The 19,956-nt window shown below is 34.9% G+C and overlaps 1 protein-coding gene across 16 annotated transcripts in view; it reads right to left on the reverse strand.

Annotated features, from left to right (window-relative positions):
* Positions 1-19,956, reverse strand: part of Gtdc1 (glycosyltransferase like domain containing 1) — a 472,440-nt gene that overhangs the window by 109,470 nt on the left and 343,014 nt on the right. For 9 of the 16 annotated variants that reach the window (XM_063259040.1, XM_063259037.1, XM_063259038.1 and 6 more), the window contains 2 exons: positions 12,339-12,448; positions 9,753-9,803 (listed from right to left, as the gene is read on the reverse strand). In XM_063259040.1, coding sequence (XP_063115110.1) covers positions 9,753-9,803; positions 12,339-12,448 — 161 coding nt within the window. The remainder of the gene's footprint in view (positions 1-9,752; positions 9,804-12,338; positions 12,449-19,956) is intronic. The other 7 variants (XM_063259044.1, XM_063259034.1, XM_063259045.1 and 4 more) reach the window with 1 other exon arrangement.

A 19,956-nucleotide genomic window follows, 5' to 3' on the forward strand; every position in this document is an offset into this window, starting at 1 on the left:
TAATAAGTATCTTGGAATGAATCCATGGTCAAAAGTTCAAAAACATCACTGTATTAGGGTGTTTGACATCCTTATCAATGTTGTTACTGAAGGATTGTAAGTACACTGCTAAGTTTAAACAGAACATCATGGACCCCTAACAAAATGAGGTAGTATAATTGTTCCAGAGGTCAGGAAAACTGATTAAGATGCTTCTTGAACAGTGCATCGAGCTATGGCATGTAAAAGAAGGACTTCTGGTGGTCACTCTGGGAACACTGAGGAACCTAAACTCTAGGTGAAGATACACATGGGTTGAAATAAGACTGCAAAGGTACTGTAGTTTTCCTTCTCTGTTGTTTTATTTACAGTTTCTGCAGTCTCAATTGCATAAGAAGTCTTAAAACATTAAATGGAACATTTCAGAAAACTACTTCATAAATTTTAAATGGTGTGCTTGTGCTGAATAACATGATGAAATCTTTTGTTGCCCTACTTTGCCTTGCCCTAGATGCGAATCATCCCTTTCATTCAGTGTATCTATGCTGACTGTACTGTCTACCAGTTAGTCACTTTCTAGCTGGCTCAATTATTTAATTGACTATTTTGGTATTCCATGATTTTATTCAAGTAACACTTACTTTATTTAATAGAAGTACTAGGCATAAGAGTAGTGATCCTGGTAGTTTGGATATGTCAAAGGGAAGGGGTGAAGTACTTCCTTAAGTGAAAATGTGGATGTTTTTACTTAATAAGGAAAGAAAAATTTGTATACTGAGGTTATTATAATCTTTAGTAAGACAGACTCTCCTATATATGAAATTGTAAATTAGGAAAACAAATTTATGTTGGTTTTGCCGACAAACATCAAAGTGCAAAAGATGGCCACTGTATGCTAAGTGCTTTGCTAAGATGGAAAAGGCATTACATTTAAGTTGTGTATATATGAGAAAAGTAAGTTTGGTACTATCCACATTATCAAAAGTTTATGGCATCTTGGAATGCATCTTTGCAGACAATGGGGGAACCGCTATAGATAAAAATCACACTGGTAGTCAACAAGAAGCTAAGACCTCCTGTGAGTCAGTGCCATGTGCAGGCTGCCTAGGGAGAGCCAGACACCAGCCCCTTCTGGCACATGGGCAGGGAGAGAAGAAGAGCCCAAGTCCCCCTCCCGCCAAGCACCTGGCTGATTCAGAGTAACACAGGCTGTGATGACAGCTAATGAGGTAAAAATACAACCTAATGCTTGTAGTGTTTAGTGTTTCACTGACTTTGCAGGCCTAAAGTCGATAGTCTGATCATCTGTTCAGAGAATAACAATACACAGTGTAGCATATATGGGGGATCTCCTCTTGAAGGTCGTGGCCATTGTTAATTCCCTATTATTTTGTTTCAAAGTTCTGTATCATTCTCATTGTTTTGTGTGGTTGGATTTTATTCTGTTTTATCTTGTTTGATTTTATTATATCCTATTTCAAAGATAACAAGATATATTCTGGTAGCCATTTTAGACTTACTATTATCTTGGTTTGAAGTCCTATATTTCATTCATTGTTTTGTTTTTATTGGTTCTATTCTGCTTCTGTTTTGATTGATTTTACTATGTCTGAGGGTATGGGAAGCTATTTTGAAGACAAGAAGAGGCATATGGTAATCATTGTTGATTTCCTATTATCCTGTTTTGAAATCCTGTGTCACTTACACTGTCTTGTTTTGATTGGCTTAATTCTGCTTTATTTTATTCTCTCAAAAATAAAATTAAAAAACATCACACTGCTAAGGTCATACCAAAGGGTCTGTACTTGATTTGATAAGGACAAAAGAGGAGGAGAGGATAAAACATAAGGTTTTCATTAGGAAATTTAAATTAGCAAAGGTTTCCAGCATAAAACAGTAGGCAACATGAGACGGCTCTATAAGAAGCTAAGGAGAAGTAAGTTAGTGCGGATTCAGTGAGAAAGAACAAAGACCTGTACCGGTACCTGGAGTTAAGCAAAGAATGAGGCAATGGCAGGACCAAAATCACAGGAGGGTGATTAGAACAGCTGTAACTGGTCTATATCAGTATTCTCAACTAAATGAGGGTAGGGATCTGACTACCAGTCAGATATCAGATTTCTCAGGAGATATCAGAATGGTAAGGAATAAGATGTGTCTTGAAAAAATTTAATTATGGTACCTGTCATCATAATAAAAATATCAGGAAATGTCACTACCTGAAATCTCCTTTGAGCAGGGTTGTGACACTATGTATGTATGTATTTGTTGGGGTGAGGCAGGGTCTCCTATGTCATTCAGGCTGGCCTTGAACTCACAGAGCTCTACCTCCAAAGTGCTGGGATTACAGGCGAGTGCCACCGTGCACAGCTACATGACTCACCTATTATTTTGTCTTATTTTATTTTGTTTATTATTCACCTTTTAAAAGCTGGGACACTCTAATATCTAAAGTTTCTTTTAGTTCTACCTTCTTTTAGAGGATTCTGTTTTATGGATGAATGGAGTGAAGCTGAAAGAGGTGACATGGCTAATCAGTGGCAGGGCTGGAACTAGATCCCTGACCTTATAAATTCCTGAATAGTATTCCTTCCATTGCAGCAAGTATCTGTGATTTTTTCCATTTTACAAATCACACAGTTTAGGCAAAGGGCAGACATAGCCTGAAAAGCTTACTGGTTGAATCCAGATAGTCACTTCCTATTGTGCTGCTTTCTGTCAGACTCCTGTTCCTATAGGCACTGCAGGAAATAGGAATGTAAAAACAGGCAATCCTACAGTCCCTTACTGGGGAAGAAAATGTTAGCTTGATTATAGCACAGCTAAATCATGACGACATATAACTACAGGAGCTTAAAAAGAAAATACCGAAGCATCATACAGTACCTATAGTTTCAGATCTATCTATAAGGAATATTCTGTGTCCTGTACAGCATGCAGAGCTAAGTTATCCATGCATTTCAGGCTTTCAAAATTAGTGTAGGTTTCCAATTTTATACCTGTCTATCAATGTCTTGATCTTTTTATCAACTGATATCCTTGTGTCTTTTCCAAGTGCACATTTCTCATAAACTTTGAGGACAGTTTATAAAAGCGAATGTATTTTTTTCTCTGTAATGTTTGCATTATTATAATTTTTGAGAACAATTTCTTAAGAGATGTTTTGGGAGTTGTATTCCAGAACATATTATCTCTATGGTCTTCCCCATGGTAGGATGGCAAGATGATCTTGCCTTGAGAATTGTACTGAATCTTCTTGTGTCAGTACAAAAGATAAATACTCCACTTAGAGAAGCTGTAGGAGTAGACTATAAACCACAGAATGGTACATGAGGGAGTGACCATGGGAAACAGATGGATTCTCACAAGACACACTGAGGAATGGAGTAAGAAGTAAGATGCTACCAGTTACTTTCACTGGAGAATCTCCTGAGCACTGAGGAGGGAAGGCCACTGGCACATTTAAAAAAACTTTTCCTCCAAAAGGAAAGGACAGTTGCGCAGACCCTGAATAAAACAAACCTCTCCCTGGTCAAAGAATCAGTGAGAGCTAGGTTAGGGAACCTCAGCCCTGCAACTAAGGATGCTGCTGATTCCTTCTCTGTGTCACTGGCTGTTTCAGGAAGTTGTACTTCCCACCTCCATGTGTCTCCCGGTCAGCTCCATCGTGCCCTTTATGGCCATAACGACTTTAGTGTAGTGTGGAATGAATACAGGGCCATGAAGCATTATGGTAATGAGGGGGAGAGGAGGATACAAGACAAGAAGCAATACTGGAGGTGGACTTTGCCACGTGGAGAAAGAATGCGAGTGTGTTTGTGTGAGAAGAGAAGAATGTAAGCAATGGACAGCACAAGGCAAGGAGGTGTGTAAATGCACAGAGGTATTAAAACACAGCACAGAGAAGGGAAATTCAAGAGGTAATAGGCAGAGGCTAAATTTTTGACAACCTCACTTGCTACAAATGATATCTATATTTATCCTGCAGAAAATTTACAGACACATACTTATTAGTGTTGTATTATGAGTCTCTTCTTGGATGGTGAATTGAGTATCAAAGTGTCCAGAGGTGGAGAGAGCAATTTGAAGCCATCATAGAAGTCAAGATTCCAGAAAAGAAGGGGAAAAAACTGGAGAAGGAAGAGAAACAGAGTGAGGCATGTGATCTACTGTGATCTGTTGACTGAGACAGCGGAGAAGGTACCACTTTTGTCCTGTATTTTTACTTTCTTAGAATTATTTCTACCGAATTCATTCTCTGATGTGAAATTACCAAGACAAAGTGTATATTAACATATATGGCTCAGAAAAAATAATTTACACAGTCATCACCCTATATACAAACGTTGCCCCACAGCTCAGTTACAGTACACTGTAACAGTCATAGTTATGATATACTTTTAGTTTTATTGCAGTGATGAATAAAATTGCTCTCTCATAAATTATCTGCATTTACATTTATTTAATTACTGGTAAAATTAAAGATTTCTCCCTAACATTTGATTTAGTATTTGTTGCTTCTGATATCACTATCTTTACTGTTCAATAGCTGTGTAGCTTTGGAAAGTTATTTAACTTAGATCTTAGTGTTCTCACCTGTACATGGGGAGAATACTTAAATCTATTACAGTGATTTATATGACATAAATGAGATATCTTTATACACGTCAAACAAATACCTTATTTCTTGTATGTTCATCTCTATAAGAAATTCATGAAAGAAATGAATATATTTGCCATATATATGTATATAAATTAGGTTATATAAAATATTTTACTTTCATTATACAGAAGCTTTTAATTTTATAAAATTTCTCATTTTTAACAAGAAAAAAATCAGAATTTTTTAGTTAGGATGTTATTAAACTTTGTCATCCTAAGTTTTTTCAGGTATTAAAAATATATGTATGAAATGAATTTACTTCTGTCTGCTCAATTTTCTTCGTTGTTTCGGAACTTGTAAAGCAGTGTGTGTGTGTGTGTGTGTGTGTGTGTGTGTGTGTGTGTGTCTGTGTGTGTTACTGAGGATTGAATTCAGGGCCTTCACACTGAGCCACATTCCCAGCCCTTTTACAGAGTCTGAGGATGGGCTCAAACTTGTGATCCTCCTGCTTCAGCCTTGTATAGTACTCTTAAATTTTACCACTTCATACGGTTTAAATAGGCTTTACATCGTAATTTCTTTATGAGTGACTTCACTGATACACTGATCATTCATTTGTTTATTTTCTTCGAATTTCAGAACCATTTTTGGAGATATATAAAGTAATATTCTGACATCCTAATTGGGGACTTGTTAAACTTAAAAATTAATTTAAGAAATTCCATCATTTCTGCTATAGCCTTTATTCTTTCTTGCCAGAAGCAAATACTTGAGTCTTCCTTTCTTTTCTCATTATGATTTGATGTTTTTTTCATTCCAGCAAGGAAGGGGAGACTTCAGTTTGTATTTTTCAGATTCTTGGAAACTGATTTTCTCTATCATATTCTTAGGAAAGTAACTACATGCATATTTCTAAGAATAATGTGAAGGTGGTTCTGTCTACCAAGAATCTAATTTACACCCATGCTTCTAAAGTGGAGCTAATATAACTCACTTTCTTCAGCTACAGATTGGGGATGTTATACTTGTTTGATTATGTAAATTACTAAATTACTGTAAGGATTGCTTATAAGCATTACACAATACTGTATTCAAAATTTTCTAAGATGTTACAGTATAAACAAGAGTAAGTTATAGTAAAATATAAATATATAAGCATTTTTTGTTTCTCAACAAGACTGTAAGATTCCAGAAGGTGGAAGTATGTTTTATTCTCTTGTTATTCACAATACTTTAAATGGTGTCAGGTCATAAGAGAAACTCAGTAAATAATTCTATGTTAGTGAATGAATACTGAGAGCATTTTTAAAAAAGTATAAGGAAAGGGAGTACATTTAGGAAATGGTATGGTCTGAAAGAGTATGTTTACCCAATCTTATGGGTACATTACTTTTCTCTTACAATCTTGTAATTCAACATCATTCAATTTACTGATAACTTTTCTTCTGCTGGATTGTCCTTGTAGTAACATTTAATTCATATTAATGTGGGTAAGTTATTTGTATACCTAGAACTTCTCTAGAATTTTTCCCTTAGTGTGGCTGTGCTGCTGAAAATGAGATAGCAGTGAAGGAGGAAGTAGGCAGGAGGGAAATATTATACAATTATCCAACATTTGACTCCAGAGCTAAGAATCAGGAATATGCCAAGATCACAGTAATAACCACTATCATGCCAGATACTAACCAGAAGCTTTCCATACACTGTTCTTAACCTTAAATTAAAGGTGAACCAGAAAGACTTCTGTCTGCCAAAACCATAGTTCAGTTTTCTGGTTTCCCTGTAACCTTTCTGGCTGCCTTCATGTCTAAAGCTAAAACTCTCTTTTCCCACGTCTACAGTATGGAAAGAAGAACTCTTATGTAAGTCTGCAGCTCTTCACAGAAAAGAATATTTTCTTTAGAATTATCATTTGTGGGAAATTATTAAGTATACAAACACATTCCATTATTTGATATCTTAAGTATTTGCTTTAAAAAAAAAATCATCTCTCAAGGCCTAACAATGTGACCTTGGCAAGAAAACTGGCCCAATTTAAATAGCTGCATCAAGGAGCTTCTAGGCTTTTTGGTCTGTTTGTAACGTGTAGACAAACCCAGATGGTTTATGCAGCAGGATGACCTTTTAATTTTCTGCATAAAAATAAAATGAACTTTTAAGGTAAGCAGTGGCAATGTCCACTTTGGATTCAAATGCATTAAAAACTCACTCCATATACAAACTCTGAAGGGAAGTGCATGAATCTTATAATAAAATCTGCACAGTAGTTTAGAAAGCAGTTTTCCCACCTTATCTAGTTGTGCTGAAATCCTCATCCTAACTTACTGAAGTGAACAGGCCAGGTGGTTCTTATTTCCCTTTTCCATCTCCTCCCTTTTATTGCACAGATGGGTTAACTGAGGTTAACCTAGAGACCCACATGACTGAGTTTCTGGTTTGTTGTTTGTGATTCCTAAAAATCAGTTTCTCAGTCTTGGCATTACGGACATTTTAGATTTGATGAATCTTCATTGTGGGGCTAGCTTGTACATTATAGGATGTTTAGCTTCTATCCACTAGACGCCAGGACTACCACCACCTATTCAATAGTTGAAACAATTAAAAATGTTACTTAACACTGCCAAATGTTCTCTGGGGAGGAAGGAAAACACTCCTGGTTGACAATAACTATAATCTTTCAAAATACAAAGTCACAAGTCACCTGTAAATTATAATCAATTCCATTTCACAGAGACCACTTCCACTTCATAACAGTTCTGCTTTATGCAACACAGCTGCTACATGTGTCTTCAGATCCCAGCTGAGCTGCTCCCAGCCTGAAGACGAAGGTAATACTTGTAAAGCACTTTACAAAGCTGGATGGCCTAACCCATATGAAGGTAGAGATCTTGCATAGGCTTAATTTTCTATCTGAGGAGCCACAGACTATGATATGAAGGAGGTACAGTGGTCAATTCCACAAGTCACCACATATTTCTGTTTTCCTCCTTTCTTGGCATAGAGCAGAACTGCATTTCTTGACCCTCCTTATTACTGGCAAGGGACTGGCAAATGTTCTGTTCAATGAGTTGAGTGGAACCTCATGCTCTATTTCTAAGTAGGAGCCCTTAATCAATGATGGGAGGATTTCCTGAGTTTTCTGTTCTTTCTGATAATTAGCAATGTTTGAGATGGTGATCTCTTGGGGGCTTGAGTGAGCTCAGCGAACAGAATGCATTCATGGTCATTTGTTAGGAACTTACGATGCATACCAGAAATATATCTTATGTGTTTCAAAATACTGAGATTTCAAGTTTTCTTTTACCTCAGCATAATCTAGCTTATTTTGACTGATTTAAGAACTGACAAATGAGAAAAATATAGAAAAAATATTACATACAATTAAGGCACTAATGTTAAAAAAGATGAATATAAATACAAGCATCTAGAACTTGCTTACCTTAGGGCTTTGAAACATGAAAATATTTCTATATTTACCCAATCACTGTTAATATTGGAAATGGCTTCAATCCACATTTCTACGTCTGATATGGTATATAAATTTAAATGTTTTATTTGCTAAACTCATTCATTTGTTCATTAAAATATTTACTGAACACTAAATATATGACAAATGTTATCTGGATTTTTTTCCACTTCATATTGATTTTGACACCTTTGTTGTGATGGAGACAGACCAAATAAAGAAGGGATCCATTTTAAAATCTATGTGGCTGGGGTGATATTTAGGAAGTAACTCTGAAGTCATTTTTTTTTTTTAATTTCTAATTTTCTGTTTGTAAAGATTATGAGAAAAACCCCTGAAATTATTCATATGATGTTCTGGAATTCTCTACTACCACTGCCTGACTTCTTACCTATAACACATATTTGTTATCCACAATTTTGTGGCTATCCAGGTAGAGCACAGGCTGAGTAACAGTTTCCTAAGTGACTAGCTGGGTGGTTTCAGGCAAATGCTTTAAGCTCTCCAAGTCTTACTTTACTCAGATGTAGAATGATAATTTTAACTTACAGGCTGATGTGAAGTATACAAAGGCAATGCCTAAAGGGTTTAGTATACGCGCTGCGGAAGCAAGCACACCAAACTGGCTTAGAACAGTGCCTGGGACATGCTAAGAGCTCAAGAAATGACAGTTCTAACATTGTTAAGGAGTATTCTAGTAGGTAATAAAAAAACTGAAGCAGCACTGGACTACAGTTCCAAATTTCACACAAAAAGTGTTTTATTCACTGTTTCATCCCAAATATCTAGGGATCAGGAGCTTGACCCACAAGTTCTACCTTTAAACTTGTGGCTATCCACTGCCTGTATTGCCCACACTACACCCAACTGTGAAGTCTTTGGAAAATCACTAACTCTCACTGATCTCTCTCCTCTTTTGTATAATGAAGGAGTGATATAAAAGACCTATAAACTGCAAGATTACAAATTATTACTGACTGTCTTAGACACTTAACGATTTATCCTGAGCTTACTAAGGTAGCCCGTTTGTTCATGCGCTATCATCTTGCTTGGGCAGATGTTATTTCAACCAGTCAATTCTTAAATAAATTTGATAAAATTGTCATTTTTATATTTTGGTTATATTATATTTAATAAACTAGTGAAAAAATAAGCAATTTCTGGTCATTCAGCATTTAAATAATTGGACTGGTCAGTGGTTAATTCTACTTTTCATGTAAAGAATTATAAAAGCCATATAACAACTTTTACTTGAAAGTAATCAAAAGTATAGAGACTCCACAAAGTTGCTGTTTTATAGTTTAAACTTTATTTTTTGGTGATCAAATTCCTCCCTATTTTTACCTTTCCCAGCCTGTGAAAAGTAGGGAATAACTTACTATGAAGTCTGCATGTAGAATCTCCTCTTCTACTTAGATTAATGACTTCACAGAATTAATCATTGAAATCATTCATTTAAACATATAAAATGCTTGTTTAATTTGTTTAAAAACAAATTTAATGCTGATGGTTTGCTTTATCAGAAAGAGCTAGTACCAGACTAGCTGGTACTAATGCCGTCACTCAACAATGGTATTATCCTCCAAAACTATGAAGAATGAAATTGTAGGAAGACCAATTAATAATCCTGTTGTCATACATTACACCTTTTTTGGTTTTCCATTCTACCTAAGCATGTATGTAAAAAAGAAAAGCTTGACTCACTGATAGGCAGTTCATCAAAGCGACTTAAGCTTTCAGATTCTGTTTTTATGCCTAGAGAAAGAGACAGTAATATCTGCTTCACTGGGATTATCATGAACATTGTGTAAAATAACTAGGCAAAGGATCAGGTAAAAAAAAAAAAACCTCAATAAATTATAGCTATAAACTAACATAATTATTATAATTATTTATAAGAAAACTGCTACCCTAAAAAAATGTTAACTGTGTTAAGACTAATTCTTCTGGTACAATATCATATTCCATATAATATCATCTAACATATAACTGGTCTTATTATCTAGGTTTTAGATATGCTAATGCAGGACCAAGAAGAAGGAACAAGCATGGAAACACATGTCTGCAAGGCAATCCCGTTTGTGGAAGGGCTAGATAAGAGATGAGTGCTGGATGTGGAACTGAGGAAAAAAAGTGCTTAAAGTTAGATAAACAGTAGGAACTGAAAACAAGGACATGAAAATGCAGTTAAGCATGCGGTTAAAACACTATGTCACTGTGTGACCTTACTTAATTTCTCTGTGCCTGAGGTTCCCCACTTGGGAAAAAATGGAGCTGATAACACTGAATAGAATTATTATGAAGCTTTAAGGAGTTCATATTTGCAAACGGCTCAGAATAATGACTAGATTACAGTAAATGCTATATAAGTAAGCTAAAACAAACAAACCGAGGTGTGGATGCACCACCTTCACAAATAATCTGATTGTTTTCTTTCCTTCTTTCTCTATAGCTATCAATCTACCAAATTCTTCTCTGTGTTTTCCTTGAAAATTTCTCTCATACAGTCTTTCCACAACCTCTCCAGCCACTATGTCACAGAATCACACTGGTAATGCCATTCTATAGTCTTACTGTGATTCTTCCTGAGTATCATATCAAGATACAGTTTCATAAAATATATGCTGCATCTTATTTCCTATTTCAATGTAGACTCCCTATTCCTTTCCTTTACATAATCTTCCTGGTGATCAAATTCCTCCCTATTTTTACCTTTCTCAGCCTGTGAGAAGTAGGTAATAACTTACTATGAAGTCTGCATGTAGAATCTCCTCTTCTACCTAGATTAATGACTTCACAGAACTAATCATTGAAATCATTCAGTTAAACATCTAAAATGTTTGTTTCTACGTGTTTTGCCCATGGTGTTTCCCATTTTGGGATAACCTAATCAATCTCTTTTTTAACCCTGGCTACTCAGATAGCTTTCGCTACTCATGTACTAGTTCTTCAAAAAACACTTAGTCCCATGTGTCATTACTAACATATTATTGGATTATCTTGTATTTCATTCTGTTTTCTGTGCTTATGTACAAATGTCTCCTTCTTAACAAAGCTATAAATTCCTTGAGGGCAGGTAGCTCACATTATTTTTACCTATTTATCTAGTAAATATTCATTGAGCTGCAGTGTGGTGCTAGTCACTGTACTTGGTTTTGGGGTATAACGATAACAGTACAGATATACCCTGGTGCCAGTATAATTTTCATCTAGTGTGTGTGTATATGTGTGTACAGGGTGAGATAAAACATTTACACATACGTAAAATAATTTGAAACTGAGGAAACACCATGAAGAAAAATATGAAGTGCTGAAAGAAAAGGTCCTAGAGTTGAAATCAAAAGGATAAAATAAAAATGAATGTAAAATGGCATCTAAAGAAGCCTGATGCCACAGAAGAAGTCCAATAAATGTCAGTGTTCATAAGACACAGAGACAGAACACAGGTTGTAGAAGATGAGGCTAATGAGTCAGGTCAGGTGTAAATTCCCAGAACTAAACCAGAATCAAGATGTACTCATTAAGTGAGAGTACACTTTATGTGGTCCTTAGGTGTTCTAATGCATGATGGCAAAGATCATTTCTGAACAAAGGTCAATTCTGAACTTCGTTGCCTTTATATTTGGTTTTCAAACAATACTCAATGATGAAGTTTTGAAAACAAAACACAAGTGCTTAACGAGGTGTTAGAATGCTCATTTTACTGACCCACACATGACTAGTGAGTTTACAGAGTGAAAGAAGCAGCTGTGAAAAGGTTGTGTGTGGCAGTAAGAACAAGGGGACCTGATGCTAATAGCTTTCAATTTTTGTCTTTCCTAAATTCAATGAAAAACACATAGATAAATGACATGGACTGTTGTCCATGCCACATTACAAGTCAGAGTCAAAATATTTTACACATGCCACCTAACAGATGGTATTTCGGTCATTATCCAAGTGAGCAGGATTCAAATCAGTGACCCTAGAGGTGAGAGGTTGCGCATCCAATTACAAATTCCCACTTTGTTAAGTGTTAAGATGCCTACAGCAATATATTTTATTTACATTAAGATGCATTGTATAAACTATATTTGATAAAAGAGATGACTTCACGTTCTCAACTTAGATCAAAGAATGCTTACTTAAGTATTTTTTTAATTGAATCTGACTTTAATGCCATCCTATAATCTTTTGGTTAACAGTGCTCATCTTGATTGTTCTAACAAAGAAAAACATGGAAATTAATACTTGAGTTGTACTGCTTAAAGTCATCTATAAAAATACAATTAGAAAATTCAGAAGAGGTACCTGGAACATCTGTAAAAGTTTCACCAAGGACAGAGACGTGGAAATCGAGTCCTAAGTTCTTTAGATGCATTAATACCTTAAAAAAACTCTCTGGATCTTTGTCATGCTCCCTGGAAATAAACACACAGAATATAACTTACATTAGGATATACAATCTTGGGGTAGAAAACACTGCTTGTTCTTTTCAGGAGCTGTTGGTGGTTAGTGGAGCCTCTGGCATTCATGCAGAAACTTCTAAACCTTATCCTGTAGCATCAGGACTGATGGTTTTAACATTCACAGATTTCTCTTTCTGATCAAATCTGACTGTATAGTGCTTTCTTTTCCCCAAAATTTCTCACTTAACACATTTTGTTTTAACGGAAAGACCAATTTTCAAAGGATGAGTCTCATGTACTCTTCAAGTACATGAGAATGTATTTAAAATGCCTTTCATTTCCACAGGTCTGAATTTCTTTCTCCTGCATTTACTGGGCACCTTTGTGCCCAGAAGGTAAACACAATTTAGAGTAAGATTACAGACCCCTTCACTAGTATCTCATTTTAAATAACTGAGTGGCAAATTATGAGTCTCAGAATTATAGTCACAGTCTATATCTGCTGAACATTTACTTAGAAGTGGAGGTTACTCAACACATAAAAGAACAGTAATAAAGATTACTTTCATTTAGTGTAGAGTTTGAAAAACATGGATTACTTTTGTTTAGTGTGTCAGTCTTTCTCTAATGACAGAATGAGATGTTAAAGGACATTACAATTTCAAAAAATTCTCAAATTCAACAAACAACACTAAAATGAGCTTTTTACATTATAAGGTGTGAATATTTCAGTATTTCTTGAATTTAATTGCACTGTTTTAAATTATCTTATTTCAGACAGATGTAGACCAGATGTCTTCAAAATATTTGTTTTTTATTTATAATTCAGAATTTTAATTTCCTTTTTATATTACATAAAAGTAGTTATATACCAGCAATGAAATTTCTCGTTTACCAACTAATTATGTAAAATAAATCTGTAAATTGATTAAACTGCTATAAGAAATATGAAAATTACATCATTCAGGAAAGCTCATGAAAAATGACATCTGCACCCCTAAATGTGTTAATTCACAATTCAGTCAATATTTTCAGTATCATGAATTAAAACAAATGCATCTTTTAATTAACATTTTAAATGACATTTATCATATTATGAAATTATAATATTTTTTAGAACTAGAGATCTCTAGCCACTTATTTTAAGCTCTAAGTCTCTCTCTTTGATTTACTTCAAAGCATAAAGACACAATGGCAAAGTGTTCATTGCTTTTTAAAATGATATGAACTGCATACATCTACCACTGGGACATTTTTGGATAGTTCTCATTTATGTACTACTGCTGTGGGCAAGAAAAAGACTCCAAACAGTTTGAGAGGAAAGTGTATATAATGTGCTAAATTCAACTATATCAATCAAATAGCTGTTACTCTATTTTTAAAATGTTCTTCTTTTGTCTGATTCTCTTAGATAAAAAAATGGAAATAATATATGTAAAAAAAAGGGAGTAACACATAGGGAAATCTAGTCACTGAAACCTTTTAAGTTTCCATTTTGCATTCTGAAAGTTTTGGCTATGGATTACCAAAAGACTATTCTAACTATTCTCTGTCTCTGTCTCTCTCTCAAAAGAAGGTGCAATTTGGGGTTGAGAGGATTTTAATTGGGTAGAGACAACAGTTCTTAAAGGAGTCTAATGTAAGTAATTTTAAAAAAGAAATTTTTGTGATCCTCTATTTTCTATGGCCCTAAACAAGATAAATGTATTAAAATTCTGTCTTCTTTAAATATTTCTTATAGGTGGACAAGAGCTTTCATATTCAATAATAACTTTGAATAAGAACATACAAGAGATTTACGTGAATTCCTTTTTGTTTAAATATGGTAGGACATTGAAAGTGAGATTTTTCTTTCCCAAAATTATTCCTTTGAACAAGAGGCATTTATACTAAAGTGTTTACAAAGATTCAAAGTATAAGGCGCTGTATATTAATTTATATTGAACAAAGTATAGTACTCTGAAGGTGCATTAGCCTCAACAGTCATCAACTGATAAGAATTTTGATGCTATTAATAGTCCTTTACTTGATGGGACTGGTAAAAATGGAGGCAAAGGAATTTACTATTGAGACAATCATTTCAGAGATTCAACTTAATAATTGTAAATGTTGGATTTTGTTGAAAACAAGTAGCAGAGTAAGTGGCTACTAGGGAGAATGACTAGCGAATCAGTTTTTACAGCTTGGAAAAAAATTTCCAGTGATGGCCTCAAACACAGTTTCACAAAGTTCTGTACTCTGAGTTATGTAGACTGAATTCTAGATGAGCGGTGGAAGGAGCAGGCCAGCGGTCTGAAAAGGTGACACTGCTCTGACGTCAAGAATGCATGGGAAAGGAACTGGATTAAAAGTGCTTCCTGAAATGTAAGGATGGGAAAAGAGCAATAATTCCAAAAATATTCCTCATAGTATACACTGTAAAGAACTATTTATGTCTAAATAAGTAATTACATAATATAAATATACACAGTTATTCTGTCATTCACAGTTTAAAATCATTGATATAGCTGAAATTTTTTGTTTTCTTTTTAGAGAAATGGGAGATTGCCTAATGTTCAAGCATTAATGATGTGCATAAATATTAGGCATGTACTAGGCATGGATGATATTAAATGGCACACCTTAACAAATTATTAAGCAAGGAACTCATTCAAGATATTTAAGGGATCATCTATGGATCTTACCCCAGCTCCCATTATATCAATGAACCCATTCTCAGGATGTGTGGATCTGTTTTAAATTCCGTTCTGAGAAATCTAACGTGACACTCTCATATTTCTGATTTTAGCACTAAGCATTAAATAAAAGATAGAGGCTTAAAAGATAATATCCAGAGTGTCTCATTCTGCTAATACTTGTCCAGGTTTAACATACATTTAATATCACACACAAATTTCAGAACCACCCTAGTGGATTTATTCACCTCAAATACTTTTGTTCTCATACATTGTTGGTAGAATTGCAAGTTGAAATAACTTTTTAGAGGGCAATTTGATAATATATATGATAAACTTTAAAGTGTGTATAACTTCTGCTACAATAATTTCAACTTAGAAAAGTTAATCTATAAAATAAAGATGTATACTAAGATTCAGCTGGAGTATGTCCATAACAGTTTTGTTTATAATGGCAAGTACCTGTAAACAATCTAATGGGGTAAATGAGTACGTTTTGACACACATGTGAAACAACAGCATGTATTCATTAAACCTAATGTTCCAGAAATATACTTCTTGACATGGAAAAATATTCATGAAATACTTTCAAGTAAAATAGAGATGACAGAGTAGTGTGTATTATATAGCCTTCTTTCATAAAACAAATGGATATGTGTGTCTAGAAAAACATTTGAGGTAAAGTATACCAAAATGTTAAAAGGATTTATGCCTAGTGTCATTATAAATGTTTCCTCCACTCATTTGTTTTCTCTTTTCTTCACTGAACATTTTTATGTAAATATTTTTAATTATTTTAGGTAACCACTTCTAATATTTCAAAAAGGAACAGCTATTTGCTTCACTAAATCACATTTTAAATCTTCATAGCAGTGTACTTTCTTGTAACTCCTCTATGTTTGACAACTGCCAATCAAGCAAACTGGTTTTATCACAAAACAATATGGTAGACAGTCAGGCCCAAGTTATGTAACAATTTTCCTGCTCTGACTAGGTAAGAATGAAATAGTCTGGCTGGGAAGCCATTCTTCTGAACCCCCACTATGGCAGAAGAGACCAGCACAGAAATATTTCAGGCTTACTGGAAGCAGTAGATACAGCAAGAACAGCTTTCATTCCCAAATATTATTCAGAACATTTGAAAAGCATAAACTGTTTCCATGTGTTTTTTCTTCCTATATCTGTCTCTTTTCTGTTGCCTTTCCTGTTTCATTTCTGAGAGCTAAATTTCTTATTTCTCACTTAACATTCATTCAGTAAATATTTATTGAGAAATCTTAAATTCTCCATACTTGTCACTTATACTAAACTGTTACCCTTTCCTATTTTCCCACATTACTTAATATATATTGAATGCAAGTTCTTTGATCTAGTTTCTTACTTGGCTTTGGTTGAAATCTGGTGCTTCATAGATATTAAGTGTTTTCAAGAACATGCAACTAGATTGTTTCATGGGGGAAAGGCAAATGGTGCCTGGTTTGTTTACAACTAAGTACCTAGTGCTAATGTGAGTATTGGTAGACAGTACTTGTGTTCAACAATAATCAGTTCTTTTAACTGGGCACACAACACAGAAAGCTCCATAGATACCCTCTTACAGTAGGATGAGGCCTTAGGACTAACACTGATCAGTGAACTGCAAGCTGATTGACAGGTATCACTTGCAGATAAACACATCTAAAGCATCAGCACAGCTTTCTCTGCTGTGATGAGACTTACAGCAATTCTGGATTAAGATGCTTTGATTAAGAGTGAAGCAGTCTACACTGCAAAATGATGAGATGCATTAAACTAAGGTAAGAGACTTGTGCTGTATTTAAATAACTAAGATTAGGGATGAGATGGAGGTGTTTCATTATTGCTGCATATCATGTCTTATCCTGACCCACATAATTTTGTCACAAAATTAGCTGCTTTACAAGTATCTGTTGAATAAATGAAGAAGTTGGAAAGGCTAGTTACAGACATAGAGACCCATTAAGCTCCCATGCTATTATAATCTTTCTGAAGCCCCTTGATCAACTAGTTATTATATATTATATAACTATTTCATTTAAATTACACAGAACACAATGAGTATTCATTTGAAACCGCATCTCACCATTACAGAGTCAAATGTTTTCTTCTGTATGGTCTTTGACTTTTTTTTTTTATTTTTTCCTACACATAATGAGAAAAAAAAGAGACCTGGTGTCTTCAGCCCATGGTTTTATTTTCAGATCACTAAAACACAAACCTTCTTTAACTTCTTATTATTTTGGGTTAGACTCATTGATAAGAGATACTAAGAAAAACCTGGAAAAGTAATAAAGGATTATGCACTCTCTAGAAATAGTTTCAAATGTCTTCACATTTTTGATATCCCACCAACTTCTGTTTTTACTTCTTTATTACAAAAACCACTTCACTTCTGAATTTAGAGATGTTTTCTTTAGTAAAAACATGGGGCTTCTATATGCCATTCCATATTAATTGTCATGATCATTGATTTTTCTACTATGCTTTCTAAGGATATAAATCTCTTCACTTCCCTGCCCATGGCTGACATCAGGGATTACTCCTGGGTTCCCTGCACAGGTGCCAATCTTGCTTCTCACACGGTGTGCCATCCTGCTTCAACACACTTCAGCTTACAAGCCATTGGCACCCTCCCCTACTACCAGTGTCTACCTCTCTCCACCCTGCAGGCCCTCTACCTAGGGCTTTCTCTGAATGTTGTTCACACTGATTCTGCCCTACGGCCTTGCTTTTGTGAGAGGGTGAATAGTACAGTTGAGAACAAAGAAGTTCAGCCACTGACTAGCAGTATGGCCAGTAGGACCAGCAAGTATATTACATCACAGCCCAGAGTCTCAGTGTTTTCATCCTTAAAGTGGAGAGACAATATCTACATTTAAATTTTGTTGTGAGGAATGAAGAAATGAAGGTATACAAAGCATTTCATTCTCTTCATCTTTTGTACCTATGTTTTCTAAAATCTATTTATCTGATTTTTATTTCACTGATAACATAAAAATGTAAAAATTTTCACTGATACTGTCTTAATGGGGTACCCTGTGATAATTCAATAAATGTAAATATTGTACAATGTTTATATCAGGTTAAAATATTTCTCAAACACTTATCATTTCTTCATAGTAAAAACATTCAAACTTGTTTCTTTTAGCTTTGTGAGATGTACAACACACAACTGCTAGCCGTAGCTGCTCTATTATACAATCGTGTCAAAACTTCTCACTCCTATCTAAGTGTAACACTCACTGGTCAGCATTTCTCCATCCCTCCTCTCTCTCCCTCTACTCTCCTCATCTTGTGGTAACCACTATTTTATTCCTAGCTTCTTTGAGATCAACTGTTTTACATTCTACATGCAAGTGAGATAATGTGATACTTGTCTGTGCCTGGTTTGTTTCACTTACTATAATGTCTCCAGTTCCATCCGTGTTGCCACAAATGACAGGATTTCATTATTTTTATTGTTGAATGGTACTCCCTCTGGATATGGACCTTGTTTTTTATCCATTCACCCACCAGTATACACTTTGATTATTTCTATTTGTTGTCAATTTTGAATAAGCACGAGACTGTAGATGTATCTGTGACATATCAATTTACTTTCCTTTGGATATACACCCAGAAACAAGAGAGTCTTGAGAGATTCCTGAGCTGTGGTGGGTTTAAAAGTGGAAGGAAGGATGGTTTCTGTGAATGTTATAGAATGTCACAGAGCTGCTGCAGACAGGGAGAAGCAAAGGATGGCTTAACAGTGCCTTGGCTTGTGAGAAATAGAGACCAGGAGAAAGGAAGACAGAGAATCTTGAACTACTTGAGATTTCTATCACCATATAGAAATGAAGTTATAGAAAAATAAAAGTCTAATTGATGCATATCAGGGTTTATACCATTTGAACATTCAATTCTAATCTTTCCTTTTAATAGCACGAAAAATGTCTGTTATTGAAAATTCAAACTCTATCAGTGCTCTGGATCGTCTTTCTTGCCTCTTTTGAGAGATTAGTGTTCTCCTCAGGTTTCTATTTAAAAACCTGTGATTCTATTCCTATACCATATTTTTTTATTAATGTCTTTGGTATCTTTATATTACCTCTTTTACCTGATAATACTGACAAGAAGGCTTTCAATAATGAACTGTTCCTACACAAATTTTCACAGACTGTTTCACCTTAGAACATGAACTATGTCACTCTCCTGATTTCCTTGGTTTTCCCTTACAACTTGGCTGCTCCTGTTCATTCTCCTGGAAGAAAGTGCTCTCTAATGACACCTATCTCCACTTGTTATAGTCATTCTCATGCTTATTGTGTCCTCTTTTATTTTGACACCAGTGACCATCCTCTGCTTTCTTATAAATGATGCTTCTTTGGTTTCCAAATAGTGTTATAACTACAATGTAGTGACTTTCTCCACAATTAAATCTTTCCACTTGTTATTAAACCCTGAAGGTCACCCAGTGGAAACCATACACAACAAATCATTCTTTTCACTAATCTCTCCTCTGATAATCTCCCCAGGTTGCTTTTCTTATGCCCACATTCCCTGGATACTGTATTCAGTAATTTTTCTTTAGCTTCTGATTTTCCAGTGAGTTGTCTCTCCCTGAAGTTCTGGTTAGGAAGCCCAGAGACAGTCATGTTTCAACAAATTGGTTGGGCATGAAGTGTCTTAATTAAGAACAATTGTCTTTTCCACCTCTGGGAAGCAACTTAATAAGCAGTGGTCACCATCCCCATAGTTTTATACCATCACAATATATGTAATTACAGCACTTCCTGCCAGACTTGAAATTCTGTGGAACTAAATTCTTTGCTCTTTCCAACACATTTC

This window comes from Cavia porcellus, unplaced genomic scaffold, assembly GCF_034190915.1.
Source record: "Cavia porcellus strain 051 isolate PalLab524CR breed Dunkin Hartley unplaced genomic scaffold, mCavPor4.1 scaffold_12, whole genome shotgun sequence".
Taxonomy (NCBI): domain Eukaryota; kingdom Metazoa; phylum Chordata; class Mammalia; order Rodentia; family Caviidae; genus Cavia; species Cavia porcellus.